This window comes from Artibeus jamaicensis, unplaced genomic scaffold (genome assembly GCF_021234435.1).
Source record: "Artibeus jamaicensis isolate MK-2021 breed Jamaican fruit bat unplaced genomic scaffold, CSHL_Jam_final scaffold_916, whole genome shotgun sequence".
Lineage (NCBI taxonomy): Eukaryota > Metazoa > Chordata > Mammalia > Chiroptera > Phyllostomidae > Artibeus > Artibeus jamaicensis.
Genome location: NW_026522059.1, coordinates 26,342,162 through 26,359,146, shown reverse-complemented (window position 1 = coordinate 26,359,146; position 16,985 = coordinate 26,342,162). Strand labels below are relative to the sequence as shown.

At 48.1% G+C, this 16,985-nt stretch overlaps 1 protein-coding gene across 11 annotated transcripts in view; it reads right to left on the bottom strand.

Moving 5' to 3' along the window:
• Positions 1-16,985, bottom strand: part of NCALD (neurocalcin delta) — a 347,766-nt gene that overhangs the window by 2,656 nt on the left and 328,125 nt on the right. For all 11 annotated transcript variants that reach the window (XR_005080846.2, XM_053661077.1, XM_053661073.1 and 8 more), the window contains 2 exons: positions 16,556-16,952; positions 2,569-2,674 (listed from right to left, as the gene is read on the bottom strand). Coding sequence is in view for 10 of the 11 variants with exons in the window: in XM_053661077.1 (XP_053517052.1) it covers positions 2,569-2,674; positions 16,556-16,933 (484 nt within the window). In the remaining variant the exon portion in view is untranslated. The remainder of the gene's footprint in view (positions 1-2,568; positions 2,675-16,555; positions 16,953-16,985) is intronic.

The following is a 16,985-nucleotide window of genomic DNA, read 5'->3' as shown; positions in this document are numbered from 1 at the left end:
AACCTACGCTCTTCCCACTGCATCTCGGAGGCAGTGCCGGCTCCCGCTGCCCCTGCCGGCCCACACCTGCCTCGAGGCCCACACTCTGTCTTCTGGATGCAAGACCCACGCACATTTCTTCCTGAGAGCCCACAGTGTGCCTGGCCTGGCAGGGTGCTGAGCAGCCCTGACGTGACCCCTGCCCTCTTGACTTTTCCACCCCGAGGGGCTCACTCAGTGTTTGTACAAGGAATGGCCCCGGGCCTTCATGGGACTGAGCTGGGCTCTCTGGGCCCCTGGGCCCCAGATGTCACTGGGAGGGTCGGGGCTCCTTCGGGTCACTCGGGGGTCACTCAGGCCTCTGCAAGAGGCCACCGTGATAGCTGAGGGATGGCTCTTTTTGGACAGCACATGCAGTAAGGAAAATAAAGGGGTACGTGGGTGAGGAAGAGGAGTTGCCCCCGGTCCCTCCTGTCAATCGGGGTGCTTTTCTCCTACCCTGACAGGCTGGTTCAGCCCCTGGGATCTCACTCCTACCCGCGTCCCTTTGGGAAGGTCCCTCTGTCAGGTTGTTGGCAGGAGGCAAAGCTTCTCCCCCATTCCTGGCACTTGCAGAGGGCCCCTCTTTGGGAGGAGCTGCCAGCCCTCCCGCTCAGCTTTGCCCGCTTCTCTCTCTGCCCTCCCAGGGTTGGCATCAGCCTGCCTGCTCCCTGCTGCTGTGGGTTTGGCCCCCACGCCCACTGAGCTGCGTCCTTCAATGAAGCTCGGCCCTCTTGCCTCTGTTGTTGCCCTTTATTCCTCAGCTAATTCCAGCTGCAGGCAGGAGGGGTGCCATCTATCGGAGCCTTTACCCTCCACCCCAATACATCTGTCTTCCCCTCAGCCACAGCCCCCTCCCCCAGATCCTAGTTCCTGGTTAGCCAAATTCACCTTATCCACATGAAGGGAAAGGGCAGGAGCTAATTTATCTGTTGATTCTCAACATGCAGAGCAGACCCCCTGTAAGCCTTGTGTCCTGGCCACGTTTTATGAGCTATGCCCAGGCTCAGGCACCGGTTGAAATGGTGACAGTTTCCTCGGGTGTGAAGGCCAGCGGAGGGAATGGAGATGACAGTTGTCCCTTGGCCACTTTGGGATCCCCCAAAGGGCGGCTCTGGGCCCACAGGTCAAAGTAGCAGAACCAACCGCGTGTTCCACGTGCACAACCAGCTCTCTCTGGTTAACTACCTGGTGCTTCCAAGGTGTCGCCTGGCTAACTGCAGTCCCAGACTTTCCTCAATGAGTCAGCAGCCAGGGGTTAGAAGCAAAGAGCTTCCACCAAGAATAATCTAATGGCGGGAGACTGGATGAGTCCTGCTCTGGGCAGGGGCTGGACTCAGCCTCGGGGGTTATCTCGCTGTCTGGATCTTCTCCCTCCCAGAGCCCTATTCTAAAGAGGTGGCTGGGGACAGGACACACAGCCGCTTGTGCTCCCTGGAGCAGAGCAAAATCTGCGGTTAGACATCAGCAAGTTCATTAACTATTAAAATAACCCCGAACTTGTCTACGCTTTGCAAAACAATCAAGTTATTTGCTGTGAGTCAGGGAACTAAGGGAGATTAGATGCCCTAGTTGGTAAGGGCACCCCAGCAGAGGAGGCCAAGCACAGGGCCGAGCTTGGCCTGCACCCACAAACCCTCAGGCAGCAGGTCCCCCAGAGGGTGTGGGGTGAGAGAGGCTTGCTCTACTTCACAGCCTCCTGTCAGTCTGTCCATCAGCTCATTATGGACAAGAATCTCGGGGGCCGCCCAGCAGAGCAGGTGAGCTGGTAATAACAGCAGGAGCTGTGAGTGACTCAGGGCTTATTATGGCCCACGACACACCCAGGTGCGACGCCCAGATAGGGTTGCCAGTTCCAGTAAATAAAACACAGCATGCCTAGTTAACTTAGAATTTTGAATAAACAACACTTTTTTCCATATATGTATGTTCCCTATGCTGCAAAGGGCATACTTGTATGAAAAAACTCATTTGTTGTTCATCCAAAATTCGAAGCTGGCGGGGCCTCCTGTGTTCTGTCCTGCAACCCAACATCTAAAACCTTCTGTTCTGAAGTTTGAAACCGAACCTTCCTTTTCACTTTGGTTTGCTTTGTGTCCCCCGGTTGAACTTGCAGTGTGAGGGCGCCCTCAGGGCAGCACCTATGGGCCCCCTCCCTCCCCTCCCCGTTCACCCACCCAGGGCTGTGGGGGCCCACTTGGCTCTGGGAAACCACAGAGTGTGTGAGAGGGAGCCCGCTAATGCCCCAGCCAGCTGGGGAAAGCCACCAGGGCCTGGGTAGAATGACACCAAGTCCCTCCCCACTTTCTCCTTAGCTCACCTGCAGGGACCCAGCCTGCTCTGGCCCAGACCTGTCCGCACCCTGATCCTCCTCTGGCCTGCTCCACGGAGCAGGCAGGACGAGCCACTTTTACAAAGAAAGGGCTGTGAGCCAGGTCCTTGGGGCCAATATCTTGTCCCCAAGTGGCATTTCCCTGCTTGGACACCCCCGCACCCTCCAGCGGCCCCCCACTAGGAGCAGAGCGAAGCAGAGCGGCCTTGGCCACCTACCATCTCTATTGGTGTCCATCTGGCGGAAGATCTTTTCTGTCCTTTTCTCTGGGGTTGACTCATCTTCGGGCATTTTCATCACGGAGGAAACCATCTTGTAGATCGCCTGGGGACAGACGCGACACAGTGCGAAGAGGGAAACGTGGGCTGGATTGGCCCACAACAGCCCTGTCATTAAATCTCCCCAATACAGGGGTGAAGTGAAGGGAATGCTTCCCTTTCACACGGCACCTGGCCCCCCCGAGCCTGCTGGTGTGTCGTCTCTGATGACCATAGAGCTTCGCTGTGGCACTGAGAAACTTCAGGAGTGACAACTGTCAGGGAGACCCACCAGACCCCCGGGTGTGAAACTTCAATGGGCATACGAATGCCCTGGGAATCTTGTGTAAATGCAGAATCTGACTGGGTAGGGTGGGTTGGGGGGTGGTAAGGGGGGTGTCAGGTTCTGCAATTCCAACAAGCTCCTGTGTGATGCTGATGCTGCTGTTCTGAGGACCCCACTTCCAGGACGAGGCTGCAGGTGACACTCCTCAGGCCAGAGGGACAGGTTGGTGTCTGCTGTGGTCTCCAGCTAGGACGCACAGGATGCCGTGTGCCCGACAGTCTGCGAGTGGGGGCCCTGGTCTCACAAACGGGCGTTACCCATCCGTCCAGTGCCTGTCCCCTTGTATGTGGCAATGGTCTCGCATTCCTTCTCAGCAAGTTCCCAAATATCCCCAAAAGGGAAACAACCTACCATCCACGTTTTGGCCTAACTAATTACACAGTGTCAGGCTTGAGGTAGACTGGGCCCATCTGAAACCTGACGAGCTAAAGGGGGCCCTCCTGAAAGAGCTCTGTGAGCGGCACTGAGCCGGCCTCCCCACCCCCAGGAAGGGCCCTGGTTGTCAGGTGCAGTTTAATGTGGGAAGAAAAAGGGAAGTCGTTGTTTTTATGCCCAGATCATGACTTTGCTAATCATTTACTTTGGGAACTTTAGCTCTGGGAAGGAGTTTTAGAAGAAGTGAATTTTGCCAGAGGATGGGCACAAAAATATAGAAAGTTCTGGAACTCCATATGCGGTGCAATGACTAGTTGAAAGGGGGAGAGAGAGCAAGGCAGCTAAGGGCAGGCAGCCTCCAGCTGGGAAATGGGAGCAAGACTGATACTGAAGGCTGAACTTATCTGCTTTACAGTCTTGTTTAGGATCAGCCTGCCTCCCTAAAATGTTCTGGGGGCAGGGGTAAATATTCTACTCCCAGTGGTGACACCTGAACGGAAAAGGGAGTCACCCAGTGTGCTGCCCTTGGGCTGATCTCCCCGCTTAGGGGCCCCTCAGGCCAGGCTTCCTCAGTCTGTCTTGAAGTCACCCAAAACTCTCACTGAACTTGAGCGCTGCCTCCCTAGTGATTCTGTCTGGGAGGAAGGTCAAGCTCACAGCTGTGGCCTTGTCTGGGACCATGGGTGTCACTGGCATAAACTTGGCCACAGTCAGCTTTCCCAAGAAATGTTCATGAAAGCGCACTCTGGACGCAAGGAGCAAGCCACACACTGCCCCCCCCCCTCAATCCTACCTGCCGACCCTCCAGCCCAGGTCTACACCACCATCCGTGCTGGGCTGAGTGTGCCACGTGCCAAGCTGCTGGGGAAACCTGACTCCTTGGGGAAACTAGAAAAGGCTACAGAGAGGTATCCTTACAAGTGGGAAGAAGAGATGCTCAGATTTTACAGGCCAGGTAAATATTTAGTAACAGGAGTAGAAAGCAGAAGTCTTTCATTCGTTTTCTTTTTTTTTTAATTGTTCAGTTACAGTTGTCCCCATTTCCCCCTGTTGCAGAAGTCTTTCTCTGCCAGCAGTGTCCTGAGGTCTAGCACCCTTTCCTTGGCGTTTCTTCTCCTACTGGAAGCTCTTCTTGTAACTCCTGACCCAGTGTATGGGAACTGGGAGCACCAGCTGACGAACACACACACCTCACAGAAATGTCAAACTTACATACGAGTAATCTGAATGTTTTGTGAATTCGCAAGCCCAGGAGTCTTAAAACAACAACAAAAACAGTATCTAGAGGCCAGTATTGCACTAGATCATGTAAGTATGACCTCTTTAAAGGAGCAGGAGCTGACCTGCTTCACAAGTTGTAGAGGTGATATGAGAAGAGCATTGATCAGCAAACTGCAACTTAACTTTTTTGGCAGAAGTGCAAAGGATACATGGGTAACATGTCCTCGACTTTGGGGGCTCACTGTTCCTTCCCTGAGTCTGTTCTGGCCTCAGTAAGCTCATCTCACTCGGTACATCTGGGTGCCACCTACTGCGTGTCTGGAACTGGCCAAAGGAGGGATCTCCCGGTTCAGAGGCTTTGCAGAGGTTGTAGCGAGCCTGGCAACCCGTTCAACCCACACCTTGGTTTACTGGACCCACAGCTTTGTTTAGACTTTTATCTGAGTGTTTACCTGTCCCTCTTCTTTTACCTTGAAATTCTATCTGTGTGCTAAGAGCAGACCGATATGTTACCCTCCTCCAAGAAGCCTTCCATGGTCTTTTTTCCTTCTCTGCTATGTATAATTCTCCTTCCTCTCAAATGGCTCCATCTAAACCTCTCCTCTCCCTTGTTCTGACTTGTAGTTACCCAGGACACTGTCCTTTTAGATCTGTGGCAATCTAAAAGGGTGGCAGTTGGATCTGGCTAGTCATCGAACCCCTGTGAGTCCCTAACACGGGGCTGGTACAGGCTTACGCTCACTACGTTTAGAGGATTCATTCGGGAATAACTGTTTTCCACCCCAGCGCCTTCTTCATGCTTCTCGTCCTCTCTCAATGTTCTTTCTCATGCTTCTCATTCTCAAGTTCCTCCTTTATCCTTTCATAATTTTTCTCATTTCCCCGCCCTGTTTTCTTTTTCTTTTCCCTTTCTTCATATAACTAAACATATTTATGTGAAACCTCTCAGTCTGTCAGAAATGATGGGCTCTCACCTTAGAAACCCTGCAAATCGGCTCCTGGATACACACTGGCTGCTGCAGACAACTTCAGGGCCCGTGGACTGAGGATGCCACTCGCAGACCCCGGGTCGGGGGAATGACCGCCCTTCGTTGACTGCCCCAGCCCATGCTCAGTCCCTCACCCATTCACTCCGTCATGCACCAAATCACTGTTGATCAACTACCACATACCAGGCCTTACCGTCTACCCTATCCTTGCCGTCATGGGTTTACTGGTAAATAAGGCAGACCGACATTGTCCAAACAATCAAAGACATGCACATAAAACCTTTGTTGAAAGCAGTGCCAGAGAGGAAGCTGTGTGGTTTTAGGAGGTGATGTGTTGGGGATACTGGGCCTCGTCAGGAGAGTTTGTCTAGGCTGCTCCGAGGAGTGAGGACTGAGCAAAGAGGTGAACAAAGCGTAGCGCTTAAAGAGGTAAAGGACAGAGCGAAACACACAGGTAGACACGGAGGCGGGGGGGACGGTAAGAAGGCTGAGAGAGCGTGCAGGGGATGGGGCACAGGGTGGGCGCCAGAGCGGGCAGAGAGGGACCACCGGGCCTTGCGGGCTCCGCCGCAGTACTGGTGTTTCTCCAACGAGCAACGCGCAGATGGAGCTGCTGCTAAGTTCGAATGTATCATCTACACCTGCTTCTCCGATATAGTGCTATTCCCTTATTTGCAGGCAGTGGTATTGAGAGAATTAAAAATGATTATTCATACTTTAATACTTACTGAGTGTCTACTATGTGCTAGGTGATGGGATTCAATTATTAACAAGACTGAGAGGCTCTTTCTTATTTTGTATCTTACCGGTCCTCTGGCACAGGCCTTGGGAGACACCATAATGAAGACCGAAAGCACTTAGGTGGGTATGGTGATTCTCGTAATGCCTTAATAATCGTTATGGAAGCCTTCGCCTACACGATGTCTGGGCCCTCTGGTGGCAAGTAAAACCCACCAATCTGTAGCATTCCTTGTTGCTCTGAGCCTCTCATAACTGGGGCTCATAAAATTATCATTATGGAATTGCTATGGGAAGTCAGCTGTGTAATAACCTACAGATTACTCCCTAAAACTCTTGGTTGAACAAATGAAGGAACGACCCAGGAGACAAATGGGTTTGTATCAGAAAATGAGGCTCTCACCCTCAACAGAAGTCTCAACAGAAGAGTTAGCTGTTAGGCAAAAGGAGTGGGGTTGGGACAGAGGAATAAGGAGGTTAATACAATACAAAACAAAAGAAAGGCAAACAACAGAGGAAGTCAGGATGCCCTTATATGAATATATTTGCAAACGGGGAGCAAGAGGCTAATGTCTGAGTACCCTGTGGGGTTGAGGCGGGAGTGAGTGCTCTGTTAAGAGACCCACATTTACAGATGGCTCTCATAGCACTCAGATGAGATGTTTTGGTTTTTTAAATGTGCATCAGCTCACAGACAGGAAGTACACAAGACCAGGTCTATGACGTGGGTGGGACTAGAGTAGTGAGCAAAGAGCTGGGGTGACGAGTCCCAGTGACCCTGAGAGTGAGTGAGAGGATGACGGCCTGGCAGAATCACATTTAGGGAGCTGTCTGTCCCTTTGCTCCCTTCCCACGGCACCAATGGCCCAGTGCTGATGGCATTAGAACTTCAGATCCAGGACGTCACAGCACAGAGAGGGAGAGACAACCCCAGACAGCAATCTGAAACAAATCGTGTCTTTTATTAGCTCCAATTCCCCCCCACCCCCCACCCCCAAATTAATGGGATTAAACCATGAAGAGGCCAGGCTACTTCCCTGCTTTATTTTTAGCAACATCCACGAGAGGCCCAGCAGGGACATCCTGTTTTTAATTAAACTTGAAGAACCCCATTCTGGTCTCTGGGGAAATGCAGAGCAAGGGGACGCCGGAGATCCCAGCTCTGCTCTGCCCTTTGCAGGCCCTGTGGCCAGGGGCCTCACCAGCCTCCTTACGATCTATATCTTTCTTTTGTCTTCTTGGAATGTTGGAAAGGAAGGACTCCTCTCCAAACCCATAAAATTTGTTGGGGGGGGGCAGGTACAATTCCAAGAGTTAAAGCTCACCCCTCTCTCTGAAGGAAACCAGACTGACTCCTCACATCTGAAGATGTAGGGTCTTCTAACTGGAAGGACGTCCGAGGCCCCACAACCACCAACCAAGGACAAAAGAAGTGAGGCAGTTCAGAGCTGTTTTTAAGGTTCTAGGTGAAGGTCAGCCCCCTCCTTAGAAGGCTATCACATACCAGAAAAGGGGGGTGGAGGGAGGCCACTGGAATCTTTCCTGGAAACACTTTTAAAGTTGGAAGAATGTCTATGTATCTGGAATGGTATAAGGACGTTCTTATTTAGAGCTGGAAGAATATGTTAAATAAGTAACTTTCCTAACAGTCTACCGAGGAGGTACTTTGGGCACATCCACAGGTGGAGGGAAGACAAGGGGAGAAACAGAGGCCCTACCCCTTTCCAACCTAAGCAGCTCCACTCGTACATTAGGGTTCATGCAAGGTCTTACCTGAAGCAAACTCATAGTTCTCCACCCCAACTGTATTATTCTGTACATAGCCATATGAGCATCCTATAATCAAGTCAAAGACAGCTCTGGCCCCTCCCCACCATCTGTCATCATATCCGGGCGTCACCAGACCTATTACATCTGCCTCCTTAATATTTTCTTAAATCTATTATTCCTCCTACACTGTCTTATAATATTTCAAGTCACTGGTAGTGCCCATCAGGTTTAGATATGGGTAGTTAATATTTTTCTATCTTATGTGAAGGGTTCTGCAGAGGCATCTTCAAACAGCCCCTTCCAAAGGACCCTTGGACTGTCCTAAACAGGCGTTCTGGAGTTTGTGTTATAGGCCTTCATGCTTTGGAGGGTGGGGGGCAATAATGAGTTTGTGTTTGGAATGTTGACCTTGAGGTACCAGCACAACATCTTGCGATGTCCATTAACAGTTGAAATTAGCAGAGGGGAAGATTTGGATATAATCTGTATTTTCATCCATAAAATGGGGCCAATTAAGGTTGTCGTGAGGATCAAATGAAATCGCCTATGTGTACTAGGTTGACTACTGTCCTGCAGAAAACCGTGTCCATCCAGAACCTGTGAGCCTGATTTGGAAATAGGGTTTTTGAAGATGTAATCAGGTTAAAAATGAGATCACACTAGATTAAGGCAGGCCCCAATCAGTCCAATGACTGGTGTCCTTAAAAGAAGAAAGTTTGGACACAGGCATACAGAGAGAATGTCACGTGACGATAGAGGTAGCGATGAGAGGATGCACCTGCAAGACAAAAATCACCCAGGAGGCCAGCTACCACCTGAAGCTAGGAAAGAGGCATGGAACGAATAGCCCTTAGGAAGTCTCCAGAAGGAACCAACCTAGCCCACTCCTTGATTATAAACTCCTGGCCTCCAGCACTGTGACAGAATAAATACTTCTTGTTCTAAGCTACCCAGTTGACTGTACTTTGTTATGACAACCTTAGGAAACTAATGCAGTGTGAAAAGAACTTAGCACCATGCCCATGCACAGAGAAGGTGAGACTTCTGGAGGGAATGAAAGGAGAAAAGTGCTGGGGCTGGCACACTGCTTGGGAATAGCCATGTTCGGGGAGCAGGAGAAGGAACAGGAGTCCACAGAGGAGACTGGGAGAGAGCAGCCAGAGAGGGCTGCCTTTTGGGTAGACATCACTCATGCTGCCAGACGGGGTGCTCAATGCAAAGGGTTAAACTCAAACTCTAGTGCGGCTTGTCACGGTAAGATCAATCCCTTAATAAGAAAAGGTGCAACCATCACAACTAATAAGCAAGCACTAAGGTTAGTTCTAAGAGAAAGTTACCAGTGTAAGCAATTGCTTTCAAGAGTTTCCTCCAGGAAAGAAATCTGAGTTGCATTCCAGAGTGACATTTGTGGTCCATATTTATAATTGAGAATTAGGCAAGAGTTGGGAGCTGAATTCCCAGGGGCCGTATCACGGTGGACTAGAAGCTCCCTCCCTGCCCCATTTTTATTTCAGAATCAGAAGAGCACAGTGTTTCAGGTCCCCAAGGATTATAGTGTCTCTGACGCCAATTTAGAAAGATCATTGGGAGAAAAAAATTCAAGTGTCACTCAGGAAGTGGTTCCAAAAAGGATGCACAGAAGTCTCTCTGGTCCTGACTTTGGTTCTTGGTGATACAAATATTCACAGGCCGGTTGCCTAGAGTGGTTCCAGTTGGTACTCTCCAACTGGTCGCAACTGGGCGGGGTTAGCCTGTGAGTTTGGTGCTACCGCAGGGCAAACCTTTGCATGGCCACCTCCTCATCTGGTTGCTCTACAGCTATGGATGCCTTATTCACCACATGAGTGAATCAGAAACAAATTATTTTTTCCATATGCTAAAAGAAACAAAAACAAAATTTTTTAAAATTCTTTTTTTAAAGATTTTATTTATTTACTTTTAGAGAGAGTGGAAGGGAGGGAGAAAGAGAGGTAGAGAAACATCGGTGTGTGGTTGCCTCTCATGTGGCCCCCACTGGGGAGCTGGCTGGCAACCCAGGCTGTGCCCTGACTGGGAATCAAACCTTGGGCCCTTTGGTTCACAGCCTATACTCAAAATTGAAATCTGTGATGGACCGCCAGGGTACGCCCAACCTCTTTCAGATTTCATTCATTCGAGAGGTGTGAAAAGATAAACAAAAGGCTTTCTGAGGTTCATTCCGTCTTCATCAAAAGTGCCAATTAACCCAGAATTGCAACTAAGGGGGATTGCAACTGATTTCAAGACAACAGTACTTGAACACTAAGTATTTTCAAAGCAATCATTAACATCCAAGTAATGAATGTGATCATTAGAAACTATTCCAACCTAGTCTTTAAAGTAAACTCCCTGAGAGCTGCTGTGGGTCAGACTACTACGTCAGACTATATACATGAGAACATGACTTGAACTTAAGAACAAATCCAGACAGGCCATTCCCACGGTCCCAATACATGAAGTGCACCTGCAGGCTCAAGTCCACAGTTCAGATTTGGGGAACTCCTGGTGCCGACCATACTCTCTCCCAGGAAGGTGATCTTTCTCTCATCTGAGCCCTGTGAACATTGGAGCAGCCCGTAACTTTTAACTTCTTCCCAGAGTGGCTGGTGTTTAGCAAGAAAGACAACACGTGAAGGAGGCCAGGAACCCCTACAGTTACCTGTACAAGAATCTTCTGTGAGTTCCACCCACTGGAGGTTTAGCTGGGTCACCCCCTTTTCTTTGTAAACATATACTTTATGACTAGGTAAATTTAACTTTAGAGTTAATAAAAGATTCTCTCTATTGCTTTGATCTTTGAATGAGAAATGACCTTCTTTTATTTTGCCGGAAAACATCCTGTCCCAGCTGGGGAAACTTCTATAGAACAACAGCAGCCGACATTTATCGACACCCCGTGACAGGCGCTCAGCTTGGCGCTCTGTTTGTAATGACTGTTTAACTCTTACGGTGACCTGCGGGGCAGGTGCTATAATTTGTTCTAGTTCACAAATCATGAAAACAATGCACAGGAAAGTTCAGTAACTCATCCAAGGAAGAGAAGGAAAGGGGAGACTGAAAAGGAGGGAGGCAAGGTGATGCTGACCAAGCTGCCAGCTCTCGCATGCTGGTTTTCCCCTTGGCTCCCTCTTCATCCTTCATTTGGACACAGGTGATCATTCCTAACCAATGGCAGTCCTGTCATTAAAAACTTCTTTCAAGGGTCTCCGTTACTTTCTCAGACCAGAAGGGGGGGACAGTTCATCTCCATGTTCTTGCTACATTCCCTCCCTGGGAGTGTCGTGGTCCCATTGATGGATCCCTAAGTTCAGTGTTGCTCACGTGCAAGATCCCAGTGAGCATCTAAGCATTTGTGGCCCAACTGGCCACACCACTCCTTGGCCCTTCCTCAGACACGGTCTCACTGTGATGGGTGTGGGCACTCAGACCTGCCTCCAGCGGGGCTGAGGGGCGGGAAACTGAGTAGGGCAGATGAGTCTCCATCTTCTTGCAGCCGTGGGCTGACCCTCGCCCCCACCCAGAGGGGAGCATCTGCGGCACCATGGGGAAGGTCCAAGCTGTTATCTGGCTTAAGACTCCCAAGAGGCGGTTTTGATGCCATAACAAAATACTGGGCCTAAATCGTGTTCCTAAATTTGTCACTTAAAAAACAAACAAATATGTTCATTTAAAAGAATGTAAAAATGTTCATTTAAGACTCTAAAAATAAATCTGCATATGGTTTTGCTTGTTCATCCAGATGTTCCAATAGCACAAAATTATTTTTTATAAAAGAACACAACTGCATTTTGGCATGTGCGGTAGACTGAAAGATGGTCTCCCCTCAGTGTGTACATCCTAATCCGTGGCGCCTATCAACAGACTTACATAGTAAAAGGGAGTTTACAGATGTGATTACATTAAGGATCTTGAGATGTGAAGATTATTCTAAATTATCTTGGTGTTCACAATGGAATACAAGGGTCTTTGTATGTGTGAGAGAGAAGTGGAATGAGATACTCACAGGAATGGCAGCACGAGAAGGACTCAGTCAACACATTCTTGCTGGTTTTGAAGATGGATGAAAAGGGCCACAAGCTAAGGAATGTTCCAGAAATGAGGAAAAACAAAGAAACAGACTGTTCCCTAAAGTCTCCAGAAGTAACTTAATCTGTGGACACCTTGATTTTAGCCCAAGGAAGTTGATGTCAGACCTGTGACCTCAAGAACTGTAAGATAATAACTTTGTGTTGTTTTTAGCGACTAAGCTTATGGTAATTTGTTATAGCAGCAAGTGGAAACTACTACAGTGTATTTCAGCATTACAAAGTCTACATTAGAGTCCTTCCGACCAATCTTAGGAAGTACAGAGGATTTCAACTTGTTGTCATAAACAATAGTCTGTAGATAGCAAAGCTAAATTAAACTACAGGAAGAAATATCAAGAAAGAAAAACTAAATTCCATCCATTGTCAAGCCTAATTATGAACTTGTTAAGCTTGACAAGTTATTAGTGCCCCAACTTCACCTTGACCAGTTATTAGTGTGTGTAGGTGAACATTATAAATTTGCATTTAATAAATTGTTTGAATTTCTGAGCCTTGGAGTGACAGGAATTCAGCCAAAAGCTTATATACCAACACTTGTAATCAAGCTGCAGGTTTTACTCAATTTAACAAAGAAAACCTTAATTTGTGCATGATTGGTGGGCCCACAGCCTGCCTCCATCTCACCACTTCTAACAGACGCAAAGCAGAAGCCAAGGGACAGTGACTCCTCTAAAGTAAATGCAGCATCTGCAGATGTAGGTTCAGCTAAAGAGTGCGAATCAGCTAGAACCAAATACATGAGAATCCCTGCCAAGGCACACACCTTCTTGGGCAGCAGTAAGGTCTGGAGTGTGGGCTTTCAAAGGGTGGGGGTATGATGGGGGGTGGGAATAGAGTAGGAAGTTCCAGAATGTTCTATAGCAAATTCCAATTCATCACGGAATTGGAATCCCTGAAAACTGGGGATTAGCATATGAATGACAGAATATGGGAGTTGTCAGTTGACACAGTGGCAGAATAGAATAGCAGAGCCCTTAATAGGAAAATGGTTCCAGGTTTAATTTAATCGCATCGGCGATTTGGAAATCACCTCAGGATGCTGCAATATTTCCTCTCTACTGCAATGAATATTAATCATCCAGGTATGGTATTGTAGGAAACAATTTAGGAAATTTGAGATCTCTGTTTGCAGGCTTCTTAAAAATTCTGAGTATATAAACGTTTATTAAGGAATCTGTATCTTTCCAGCTATGGCCTGGAAACTTTCCGTGGGCCTGTGAGTGGACTGAGCTACTTCACAAAGAAGAAACTGCCTTGTTAGGCTGAATGCTCCTTCAGTTTTATGATCCCTTTTGACATTCCGCATTGGATCCAGAGGAAGTCAGCAAGGGTTCAGTGAGTGCTTACTGGCACCTCCCACACATTCTCTGCAATGGTGGCACTCTCCCTTGCAAGCTGGATTCCACAGCACAGGGAAAGTCTATTTCCCTCCCTATACTATTGATTCCCAGCACCAGCTACTACTTAGTAGGTGCTTCGCTCCAGGTGCGGAATGAATGCGTGCCCACATGGTTGGGAGGGTTCTCCCAGCTGAGGGGTCAACATCTCCATCAACACGCAGTAGGCAGGTAGCCAGGCGTGAGCAGAGCACGGAGGATGGGTCAGGTACAGAAGGTCACCAGGGCAGAAAGCCCCAGGTGTCTAGCATTAGGCAAAGTTGGGCAAACAAGGACCTCGTCCCCGGGGTAACCTTTTCTTCGCTAACACATTGATGGTCATACGGTTTAGACCCCTTGACCTTTCATATAACTGGTTGTGCGTGTTTGACACCCTGACCGTTCATATCATAGCTGGTCATTAGGTTCAGACCCTCCCCTGACCTTTCTTTCCCTGGCATGTCACTAGTCATGTGGTAGGCCCCTTGGAAAGAGGAACGAGGGGCCAAAGAGTGGCCTCACGTAACTCTCACGTAAGCCCTTGCATGACCACTCCCTTAAGCATTTAACCTCTAGGGATAATATCTAGGCTGCAGCTGTGTTTTAGCTCTAGGCCCAAAAAAGCAGTGAAATCAAACAAGTGATGCCATGACTAACATCAGAGCCAGCTGCGTTGATTAATGACCCCTGCCTTGGCACCAACCAATCAGTAGAAGTCATGACCTTGAAAGGAACACCTGGAAAGCTGATGACTATTTATTGAGACCCTCCCCTGAGACTTCCAGATGGATACCCTCGATCCAGAGGATTCAGTACCACTCTCTAGGGATCTTGCCTGCGCCTTTCCCCAGGCTGCTGTCCTTGCCTCTCTCTCCCCTACGCGGCAAGGGCCCTTCTTTCGCCTCTGTAACTTGTTTCCTGAGCCCATTTTCTCTAAGGCTCACTTCTACCTCTGTGACTTTCTAAATCAACTTTCTCTTAGAGTTCGAGTTTGGCTTTGAATTCTTTCTTAGCCAGAATTCAAGTACTGTGGTTGCTGAACTGATTAAGAAAAATTAAGCAAAGATTTAAAAAATCAGAAAAATGCACCAATATGGGGCACCCCTCCCTCACTTTGAGAGAATATATGGAAAAACAATTTGGTAGAGGGCATCAAGAACTGTAGAAATAAATGCTCATTCCCTTTGGCCCAGTAATTGCACTTCTGGGAGTTTATTCTAAGGGAATAATCCTAAATATAGAAAAAGTTTTCATGCACAAAATTGTTTGTTACTTTATTTTTAAAAGTTCTAATATTATGTGTAATAATAAAAACTGGAAACAACCTAAACATAAACAATAGGGGAAAATCAAGTGTATTAAAGCATATGACTATTATGCAGCCCTTAAAATATCTCTATTAAAAGTTTTCATAACATGAAAAATACTTGTGTTGCTAAGTGGAAATGGTGAAGTACAAAATTCCCTGTACATTATGAAACTGGCATTTTTAAATGCATGGAACCAGGACCAGGAAGATATTTGAGAAAATAATTAGTGATTCTCTTCGTGGGTATGGTGGCATTATGGAGAATTTTTCTTTTTCTTTTATTTTCCTATATTGCCCATGTTTTTACAGTAGATACTATATTTTTCATGCATTTATCCCTGGCAGAGCAGAGAAATCCTTTATTTTTGTTTAAAATCCCTGTCTCTGAGGGGCTAATTTAACATAACTCACCACTGGTGGTCTCCTCGGTTCTTGGAAAGCAAGTGCCATACGTTCACCCTCATCCTCAACAACAGCTGAATCCTTTCTGTCTCCTCATGTTACATCCTGCTTTCCTGCTTCCAGAGCCTTCCCCCGGGCCCTCCTACCACCCCCATTATCCTAGGGTCTGGATCATCCCTACTTCTGAACCCAGATGTCCTGGTATGAGTGCTGGCTTCTGTGATGAGCCCCCCAGGAAGCCAGGTGCCCACTCTCCCAGACCTGCTGTCTAATGCCAGATGCTTCCCTACGCACCCACTCGCCTGCCAAGATGGCGAGCGACTGCCTGCCAGCCCTCCCTGGTGCCGCACGCCCACCTGGTCCTCCTGACTGCCTGCAGCTGAGGCTCCCCGATTCTCTCCCTGTCTTGGTCTCCTTAGTTTTATCTCTGGGTCCCACTCACTGCTGATCGGGTTGTCATTGCCATGACCATAGCCTCTTGTGTTCCTTTTCCACCTTTCCTCCCGGGTCACACAAGGAAAGTGCAACCAACACCAGGGCCTCTTCTTTGGTCCTGTTCAGAAAATTTACTCTAGGTGAATGACTTGGGGAAATAAAGTGGAATGATGGAGCCCTTGATTCTGCGTTTGTGTCTCTGACTAGACAGAACCTAGACTAGAGATCCCTCTTTTTACTTGAGTCTAACAGTTGTAAATGAATGATGGAGATGATGATGAGCTTTTCTAATGGCTGGTACTATGCTAAATATTGAACATGGAGAGTCACATATAACCTTAAAATAAACCCCTGATATGGGCGGGCACTGTTGGCAGTTCCCTTTTACAGATGAGAACTCTGAAGCTCACTTAGGTGATCGAGGTCAAAGTCACAGAGATGGTCACTGAAAGAGGCAAGATTTGAACCCAGCGGCAGTTTGATCATTAAATACCACTGCAGAAGGTGCAACATCAAAGGCAGATCATTGCAATGAATGAGTGGAGAGGCCATCGTAAGCATGACCAACTGAAGACTGCATGTCCATCTGCAAGGTGGAAGTTACCACAAAGCCTCAGGTGACTTATGTGAGGCAAGAATGGGGGTCCGGATTTGTCAGACCTCCTGAGTTTTCAAGAGATCTAATCAATCTGCATTTTTATGTGCAATCTTCCTGTTTAGCAATGTGGGTTCCACATTCTCAAAAACCCTGGGTAGGCCAAATCCGTGCACAGATGGACCACCAGTTTGCAGCCTTTGCACTAAGCTGTACCATGCACCTTCCGATTCTTACTGTGACTCACGGGCTTCTCCTTGGGAAGAGAAGGGGAGGGGCTACATACCTGCACAATCTCTAGCATTTCTGCCTTGCTGATGTAGCCGTTTCCATCCAGGTCGTACATGCTGAAAGCCCATTTCAGCTTCTGCTCCAGCTTGCCCCTCGATGTCACACTCAAGGCTATAATGAATTCTCTAAAGTCTATCGTCCCATCTCCATTGGCATCAAAGGTACGGAAGACATGCTCTGCAAATTTGGAAGCATCCCCATAAGGGAAAAAGTTCCCGTAAATTTTCTTAAACTCTTCCATTGACAAATGTCCGCTGGGGCAGTCTCTCAAGAAGCCTTTGTACCACTCCTGGATCTCGTGCTCGGTAAAGTCTGTGCTTTCCAGCAAGTCCTGCATGACCTCTGGGCGCAACTTGCTGTTCTGTTTTCCCATCCTGGCAACAAGAATTCAGCTGTAGATAGAAAAGAATGTATATAATTTTTAG